At 38.6% G+C, this 10086-nt stretch overlaps 1 protein-coding gene across 2 annotated transcripts in view; it reads right to left on the bottom strand.

Annotated features, from left to right (window-relative positions):
* Positions 1-10086, bottom strand: part of PGGT1B (protein geranylgeranyltransferase type I, beta subunit) — a 98990-nt gene that overhangs the window by 80857 nt on the left and 8047 nt on the right. For both annotated transcript variants that reach the window (XM_006870534.1, XM_006870535.1), the window contains exon 2: positions 2091-2209. In XM_006870534.1, coding sequence (XP_006870596.1) covers positions 2091-2209 — 119 coding nt within the window. The remainder of the gene's footprint in view (positions 1-2090; positions 2210-10086) is intronic.

The raw sequence follows: 10086 nt of genomic DNA, 5'->3' as shown, positions 1-10086 counted from the left end.
GTTCATGAACTTTTAAGATTCCAGATGTTGCTCACCGAAGTACAGAATGTAGAAAATTGTCTTTCTAAACTATATCAACTGATCATGGTGTCTCCTGAGACCATGGTCCTCATACCCCTGGCCCAGTCACTCATTGCCTTAAGGTGTTTGATAATACCTAAGAAATTTTCATCATTTTGCTCACTGTATGCTCCATTACATTTACAGCTGTGTTTGCAGGAAAGGCAAATACCCATGTACAAACAACTTCTTTCAAACTCGTATATATTTGTGGGTATACTCCCACTCTTCCTCCCATACCCATTCAGCCTGTGTCTCTGTTCATTATCTACCCACAGAACACTGTTGTTCCAAGGGTGTAACACACAATTCTTGATAGATGGGTGGTACCTAGGAATCAAGTTCAAATCTCTTAAATGGAAGATGAGAATTTGGTCATCATAAAATAGTTGAGGTGAGAAGTTTAATGTCCTATGCATCGGTGAGCTGAAATGGATTGCTACTGACCAGTTTGAATCGTACAATCATATTCTACTATTTTGGAAATGACAAATCGAAGAATGGTGTCATATTCACTGTCAAAAAGAAAATGTCAAGATCTTTCCTGATAGGCAATGCTGTCAGCGATAGGATAATTTCCACACACTTACAAGGAAGATCATTTACTATGACTACTATTCAATTTTGTGCATCAACCAATAATGACAAAGATGAAGAAATAAAAGATTTTTACCAACATCTGTTGTCTGATCTTTATCAAATATGCAATCAAGAGGGTGATTAAAATGTGAAAACTGGAAACAGAGAAGGATGGGTAGTTGGAAAATACTAGGGACCTTTCAAAAAGTTCATGGAAAAAATTCTACCATCTTTTAATTCCAGGGTAGTAAAAATGACCAGAGATTGCATGACAGAATTTTATAAGACCAATGGCTACTCATAGCAAATATCTTTTTTTCAACATCATGAATGGTAACTATACATGTGTACCTCACCAGATGGAACACACAGGAATGAAACTGACTACATCAGTGGAAAGAGACTATCGAGAAGTTCAATATCACCAGTCAGAATAAGGCCAGGGACCAACAGTTGAACAGATCATCAAGTTCAAATTGAAGCCGAAGAAACTGAAAACAAGTCTGAGACACTAATACAACCTTAAGTATATCCCAACTGAATTTAGAGATCATCTCAAGAATAGACTTGACACATTACACTAATAGCTGAAATGCCAAAGATCACACAAGCTGAGAAGACATCTTATATGAAGAAAGCAGGGCAGCATTAAAAGGAGAGGAAAAAAAAGAAAATTTCAAAATGGATGTCAGAACAGACTCTGAAACTAGCTCATAGAAGAGCTAAAGCAAATGGAAGAAATGATGACTTACAAGAGCTAAGTAAAACATTAGAGGGAAAAGATCAGAAACTGAAATTAAATTTTTGATGGCAAAGAAAGATGTTTTCACTGAAGACAGAAAAATAGCTGGAAATGAAAAAAAACAGTGCTCTAGAAGTAACCAAACACAAATGCCAAATACAAATAATGAACAATCATTGATGGAGAAGTTACGTTTTTCTTGTTAGAGGGCACTTCAAAAAGTTCTTGGAAAAATTCCACTAGTTTTCAATTCCATTTTTCTATGAAGTTTTTGAAGCTCCCTTGTGTACATCATGGAACGGTGCTACCATTGTGACCAATTCAATGCAAGACATACAGAGAAAAGTTAAACACTCAGTGCTGTTCCTCATGGTATGGTTTCACTACAGACACTGCCTAAAAGCAGTGAGAAAAGTTAACAAAGAAAACACATGAGAATACAACCCAATACTTCTAAAACTATAGGGACTGAATTAAATCAGCATCTCTATTTAATTCCAGCCAATTTTAATAAGCTCTCTTAAGAAATCAATCATTATATTTGTTACGTGTTATATTTGAACAGATTAAGAGCATTGTATTACAGGGAAAAGAGAGATGTATGCAATATTAATTGCATAAGAATAAATATTATGATTTGCCAGTCTAGCACATGTTATGCCAAATACAACTAGTTACACTAAAAATAAAAGTCTAAAAACTCACTCACTGTCTTCTGTGGGAAGGACCTGCAGGGAGTAAATCCATTCTATGATATTATCTTTGTTCACTACTTCTAAGGAATCCAACATATCCAGCCCGGAGAGTGCAAAAAATGCTATTGTCAACCTAAAAGAAAGAAATGTGAAATCATCATTCATCATCAAATGAAAGTTTCGATTTCATCTTAACTATCAAAACACTGAACTCTTTCTGGATCAGAAAAAAAATTCTAATTTCACAATAGTTTTAACAATACTTGAAACATGCAAAAGCCAATACAAACAATTATTCTTTTAATTTAACAATGTAAGTCAAATTTTTGCTTCAAAAAAAAAAAAATTTTTTTAAAGGGACATTTAGAGGTTAAGAAGACAAGGAAATCAATTCTACTCAATTAAGGCATGCACTGAATTCATTGAAATCGGTATACCAGCAAATTGAAGACTAAAAGTAGGTTTAAAAATGAGAATTCTCAGCACTTGTTCAATACCAAAACAGTTATGTATATGTGTTTCCCAGTCTTTTGTCAATACATATGTGGAGCAAAGTGGCACGAGAGAATCAGCACTGGATTGTGAACCACAAGGTCACCAGTTCAAGCCTACCAGCCACTCTGTGGGAGAAAGATGAGGCTATTTGCTTCCCTTGCCAAATTTTCAGACTTGGAAATCCTATGCAGGATCACTGAGTGGTACCAACTTAACAGCATTTTGTTGTTATTAAATACTATCTAGTTGGTTCCAACTCATAGGATTTCCAAGGAGTGGCTGGTGGGTTTGAACTACCAACCTTGTGATTAGGATCCAGTGCTTATTCTTTAGCACCACAGCAGGATTCCTGATGGAACTTAATTTTATATATACACACACACATATATAAAATGTTGTTTGTTGCTGTTAAGTGCCGTCGACTTGATTCTGACTCATAGGCGACACTGTATAGGGTTTCTCAGGAGCAGATGGTGGGTTTGAACAGCCAACCTGGTGGTTCAAACTGACACTACAGACCAGTGCCACACCAGGACTCTTATACATACATACATATATACATGCTAGCCATCATACACATCAGCTGCCATACATGCTCACTGCTGATCTCGTGGTTCAACCGACCTTGTGACCCAGTGCAGAATCCTACAGCACCACACCAGGACTAATACTAGTAAATTAAGAATTCTAATTATGCAGTCCAAATGCTTATAATTGTTGTTGCTAAGTGTTGTCAAGTCAGAAATGACTCAATGGCACTTTGTTGCTGTTAAGTACTATCCAGTTGGTTCTGACTCATAGTGACCCTGTATAGGGTTTCCAAGGAGCAGCTGGTGGGTTTGAACTACCAACCCTGTAGTTAGCAGTGCAGAGCCACTTAAAGCAATTTGTATCCTTTCAACCAATAATTAAGCCTTAAAACAGTAAACTATTCATTGTATTAATAAGTTAATTTCTCTCTTGTGCATTTAGAATGGTACCATGTACCAACTTTACTATAAATAAAAAAAGAGTCACTCAATTTTTTTACATTGCTTAATTCTCTCTGGTCCCAGGATAAAAAACAGAGAATAATTTAATTCCAACCAAAGTTTAAGGACAAAAACTAAAAATAATAAGATAATGGTACATCTAAGAATATGTATTTGGGAAACATATTACTGGGAGACGATTGTGCATTGGGCACTAAGCTAGGAACAGTCTAACATTTTATCTCAACTTAACTCTTAACATTCCACTGAGATCCACCTAGTTAGGGGTAAGCTTTATCTGAATAAGATCAAAATTAATGGAGGGTTAACCCTTTTGAGGGAGGCAGTGTTACACAACAGTTCAGAACTCAAGACTGCAAATGAAATGGGTTCAAATCCAAGAGCTGACAATTTCTAGCTACAAGGCTTTCCAAGTCTCAAGTTTCCTTACCTGTAAATCATGACCACTCCTCACAGTTACTGTTTATCTGGCCCACAAGCACTCAATAAATGGTTGTTGTTGTTAAGTGTCATTGAGTCGGTTCCGACCAATAGCGACCCTGTATAGGGTTTCTGAGGAGCAGCTGGTAAGCTTGAACTGTCAACCCTGCAGTTCAAATGGCTTTACAGTTTGGCACTAGGTATTGTTGTTTTCCTTGGAATAACAATGACCTTAGGATCTAACCACACTCTATCAGCCCTATCAGCCCTTAGTGTATGTTGTTGATTGGCAACGCCCCACCCCACTCCTATAGGAAATTCTCCTACAAAACAATACTAAGACATGTGAAAACCTCGACATAACAGCAACCAATTTTGAAAACGATTTTCTCTTGATGATTATTATGGCTTGTGATATAAGATCGGCCTTGCTCAAGAAATACACTAAAAAATTATTATGTTAACAAATAAAAGACCTGAAATAGTACAGCATCTAAAAAACCCTCCTGGGGAACTCTACCAGGGTTTCCCCTTTAAACATAATCCAGAAGGTGTAAATTATCTTTATGCTGGTGTTGGTGGTGGCTGTGTGCCCTCAAGTTGGTTCTGACTTTAGCAACCCTGTATAGAGTTTCTAGGGTTGTAAATCTTTACAGAAGCAGAAAGGATCATCTATCTCCCATGGAATGACTGGTAGATTCAAACTGTTGACCTTGTGGTTAGCAACCCAGCTAGCAATCCACCATGCTACAAGGATTCCTTAAATCAGCTTTAAAGTCTGATAAAATTTAATATCTAAATAATTTACTTATTAAAGATTAAACAAAAAAGCTAAAAGAAGACAGAGATAAAAGTGAAGAACAACATGAAAAACTGAGTTTGGATTAGATCTTCCTTTAAGTAAAAATCACATAAGAAAGAAACATATCCAAAGGGCTACAATAATAAATTAGTATTCTTTTCCAATTAAGAACTTCGGAAATTATCTAGTCTGATCTCTAAGTGTGTACCTGAAGACAATGAAAACTGAAGAATTAAAGTAATTTGCTCAAGACTTCAAAGCTAGGTAACAATTAAAACTACTCAGGAATTCTGAGTGGCTCTCCTCAACAGCAATGCTTCTCATATCTGACTACACATCAGAATGAGCTTAAAAACAAATGGATGACGTCTACATCACCATCAATAAAATCTACGAAGGTTCAGGGACTATTTCACAACAATTAAATCAGAATCTCTGGGTAAAAGGTGGTGTCTGGGTACCTGCACCCACCCCTTTAAAAGTTTGCCAGATGGTTCTAATATGGAGTTGTTGTTGTTAAGTGTCTTTGAGTTGGTTCTGGCTCATAGCTACCCTGTTACAGGGTTTTCAAGGAGTAGGTGGTTGGTTTAAATCACTAACCTTGTGGTTAGCAGTCCAGTGCTTAACCTACAGAGCAACATGTTAGGTTTTAGAAATACCATGCTAGAAATATGCATCCAAGAGACATTCTGCAATGTCTGGAAACATGTTTGGTTCTCACAACTGGTGGGAGAGTGCTACTGGTATCTAGTGAGGAGTCAGACGCTAGGGATGCTGCTAAGTATCCTACAATGTACAGGATTCCACACAACAAAGAATGGTCCAGTCCAAAATATCAATAGTGTTGTGGCGCTGTGGTTTAATGTGCTTAGGTCAGGTGTACCTTAGTCCTCAAAGTGACATCTTTGTTCTTGAACACTTACTTTTAAGAGGTCTTGTGCAGTAGATTTGCCTAATGCAATGTGTTGTTTGATTTCTTGACTGCTGTATCCAATGAGTGTTGTTTGTGGATCCAATCTTTTCTCCATTTATCATTGATGTTATTTATTGGTCCAGTGGTGAGGATTTTTGTTTTATGTTGAGGTGCAATCCATACTGAAGGCTGTAGTCTTTGATCTTCATCAGTATATATTCTAAGTCATCTTCACCAACAAGCAAGTTTGTATCATCCACATATCTCAGGTTGTTAATGTGGCTTCCTCCTTCTGGGATTATTTGCTTACTGTACAGATCACATGGTGACAGGACACAACCCTGGCACATACCTTTCCTGATTTTAAATCATTCAGCATCCCCTTGTTCTGTTCAAACCACTATGTATTGGTTTGTCATCTTTCTGGTATATTCTGCTTTTAACCAAGATTCATCTGATGTCAGCAGTGATAGCCCTAGTTTCATGTCCATTCTGAATCTAGCTGTTCCGTGGGAGAAAGATGAGGCTTTCTGTTCCTGTAAAGATTTACAGCCTCGGAAACCCTGTATAGGGCCACAATGAGTCGGAATCGACTCCACGGCATATTAACAACAACAACAACAACAACATTGGTATTTTAAATACTGAGGGTATATCTTCCAGTATCACAGCAACATACTAGCAGCCACCACTATGACAGACGGGCAGATGAGTGGTAGTAGGTTTAACTATTTGGTAGTAATTTAAATATCTTGCATACCTAATCATTAACGGTTCCTGGCAGTCAGCTTATAGCTGTTGAGATGGCTATGTTTATAGGATTAACACATGGAGAGTGAACAGGTTAGGTAATGTCAAGCAATGAATACCAAAGAGAACCAAGAAGTTACTTGGGAACAAATTCCCAGTTTCCCTCTAAGACAGACTGAGAAATAATTACTTTATATGCTCATACCAGAATTCTCAAATAGTCTTCAAACCAAGCTACAAGAAATACAAAGGAATTTTGAACTGTGAACCTCTGAGAGAGAGGGAAAAAAGTAGCCTTTTATGGTGCCCAGGGAACCCAAGTGTAACAGTGGTTAAGCACTCTGCTGCCACCAAAAGGTCAATGGGCGAAATCCCCCAGGTGCTCTGCAAGAGGAAGATGTGGCAGTCAGCGTCCATAAAGATTTGAAGCTTGTTCTACTCTGTCCTTTGGGGTCATTATGAGTTGGAATAACAACAGGTGTGGTGCCCAGATAACCACTACTGGCATAGCTACATAGAAGGGCAATCTTATTAATGCACAAACCTAAAACTCAAACCAGTAAAATTATGAACGGCTATTTTACAGACAACTGGTACTTGCACTCTTTAACTTTATATCAATTTGCCCTCACTCTGAAATGACCAAACCAACCCCTATTTACAACAAACTCCTTATCACAGTCACCTTCACTTGCCACAGGTGCAGGTTTTAAATCATGGGGAAGATTTCAGGCCTTTGCTTACACTAAAAATCCAAAGCCTGTATAGTTAAGTCAACTTTGACTCATAACGATCCTATAGGAAAGAATGGAATTGCTACTAGGGTTTCCAAAGCTGTAATCTTTACTCTTTACAGGAGCAGACTGCCACATCTTTTTCCCATGGAGCTTCTGGTAGGTTTGGACTGTCAACTTTTTGGTTAGCAGCCAAGCATTTACCCACTGTGTCACCAGAGCTCCTCTCTTGTCCTAAACCCACAGGTATAGAGTAGATTTCGACTCACAATGACCCAAGTCTAAGCAGGGTTGCTCCATAGGATTTCTGAGACTGTAAATCTTTAGGGGAGCAGATAGTTTCATCTTTCTATACATTTTTCTCCTGAGGGAAAAAAAACCGGTGGATTCAAACTGCTAACCTAACATGCTTAACCCACTATGCCACTGGGACTCCTAGCACTAAAAGCCCCACTGCCATTGAGTCAATTCCAACTCATTGTGACCCTACAGGTTAAGGAGACATTATAAATCTTTTACGGGAGCAGGCAGCCTCATTTGTCTCCAAGAGTTGCTGGTGATTTGACCTTGCACTTAGCAGCCCATTGCCTAGCCCACAGAGCCACCAGGATTCCTCTTGCACTAATCAAACCAAACCCACTGCCATCAATTTGATTCTGACTCAGAGATCCTGTCTAGGGTTTCCAAGATTGTAAATCTTCACAGTAGCAAAAAGCCTCATCTTTCTCCTGTGGAGCAGTTGGTGGGTTTGAACCGCTGACTTTGTGGTTAGCAGTACAGTGTTTATCTGACAGCTCCTTTCTTGCACTAAAGTAAGACTAAGTAAGTACTGTATGCACCTGTTCTGATTCACCTACAAATCTGACTTAAAGGTGCACTTAGGAATTAATCTCGTTTTTAATCTATGGAATGCCTGTAATTATTTTGGAGAACAGTTTCTTTTTTTCCCTCTAGAATTCAATCTGAGTGTGTAGCCTGAGAAGCCAAAGTCCTTTATCCTAAGGTAGTATTGTACAAACCTTTGTACATAGTTTATCTTACATGGATGAAAACATAAATTTCCCCCTTAATTCATTTTATTCTATCAATTTGTAGAGCAGAGGAGTAAATTTAATAATGTCCCCCTCAAAATGTCATGTTTTCCAAGTTTCAGCAGTAGCATGAAATCTGGAGGCTTTTCCCTCATGAACGACGCCAGCCTAGCAGTGCTTAATTCCATCTTGTACTGGTGTGATGCTGTAGGATAAGCACCGGACCTCAAAGTCAGTGGTTCAAACTCACTAACTGCTCCTTGGAAATCCTATACAGCAGGGCTGGGGAACCCTTTTTCTGTCAAAATTTATCACATCATTCTCAGGCCATGCAAAATTATCAACTTAGAAATTAGCTGGCTACATTTGGTCCCTTAATTAACTCACCCCTAATGTGATGGCTCTGGTAGCGTAGTGGCTACGAATCAGGCTATGAACCGCAAAGTCAGCAGTTCGAAACTACCAGCGGTTCCACGCGAGAAAGAAGAGGCATTCTGCTCCCGTAAAGATTTACAGCCTCAGAAACCCTGTGCAGGGTCGCTATGAGTCAGAACCGACTCCACAACACGTAACAACAACAATGTGATGGCTGGAGTACTGGTGTGGTGCTATGGGTTAATGTGCTGAACGAACTGCGAAGTTGGTTTGAACCGCAAGGTTGGTGGTTCAAGCTCACCAATTGCTCCTCAGAAACCCTATATAGGGTCGCTATAGGTTGGAACCGACTCAGAGGCACTTAACAACAATATGATGGCTGGAACTGTGGTTGCTTTGGCAGGGCCAGACATTCCCCACTCCAGTTATACTAGGTCACTATGAGTTGGAACCAACTCTCAACAGCACTTAACAACAAACTACCACCACCTAGGTATAAGTGCTCAGATGCCAATTTTTCCTGTGAACTCATGTACCTCTGACAGCTGAACTGCCAGGATTAGATGAATCACCTGGGGATCTTGCTAAAATGTAGATTCTGACTCTATACATCTGGATTGGAAATATAAATTCTCAGCACGTATCAAATCAAAATGAACTAGAATGTAAGGTTCCTTCACTGGCATCTCCAAGTATCTTTAACAATGGATATTAGTCCTGCCTAGTTCTCAAGTGGACTAAATCAAATTGTAGTGCATTCTAAAATTGTTATCAAGCAATTACATTAAGACACAAGAACACTGATGCTCAGCAAAATCGAGACAGTACTAAATGAAAAGATACATCTTATGCTTAAAGGATACATTAGAATCAATCATGAAGTTAAAATACTACATGTTGTTGCTGTTAGGTGCCATGGAGTTGGCTCTGACTCACAGTGATTCCATTCACAACAGAATGAAGCACTGCCAGGTCCTGCATCATTTTCACAATCTTTGTTCAGCTTGAGCTCACTGTTACTGCAACTGTGCCAATCTATCATTAGGGAGACTTCCCCTTTTATGTTAGGTAACCCTCCAATTCACCATGCATTAATTATATCCTTTTCCAGGGACTGATCCCTACTGATATGTCAGTATTGCCATCCTGGCTTCTAATTAGGATTCTGGCTACACTTCTTCCAACACAGACTTGTTTGTTCTTCTAGCAGTATATGGTATTTTTAATATTTTTCTCCAACACCATAACTCAAATGCATCAATTCTTCTACGTTCTTCCTTATTCACAGTCCAACTCTTACATGCATCTATTGAAAATACAATGGCTTGGGTCAGGCATGTTAGTCTCAAACTGGCATCTTTGCTCTTAAACTTTTTAAAGAAGTCTTATACAGCAGATTTTCCAAATGCAATACTCTCATTTCTTGACTGCTGCTTCCACAAGTGTTGACAGTGGATTCAAGCAAAATGAAGTCTTTGATAACTTCTATTTTTTCTCT

Source organism: Chrysochloris asiatica, unplaced genomic scaffold (assembly GCF_000296735.1).
Source record: "Chrysochloris asiatica unplaced genomic scaffold, ChrAsi1.0 scaffold00143, whole genome shotgun sequence".
NCBI classification, from domain to species: Eukaryota; Metazoa; Chordata; class Mammalia; order Afrosoricida; family Chrysochloridae; genus Chrysochloris; species Chrysochloris asiatica.
Note: the sequence above shows the minus strand (reverse complement) of the source record. Positions and strands in the feature narration are given on the sequence as shown.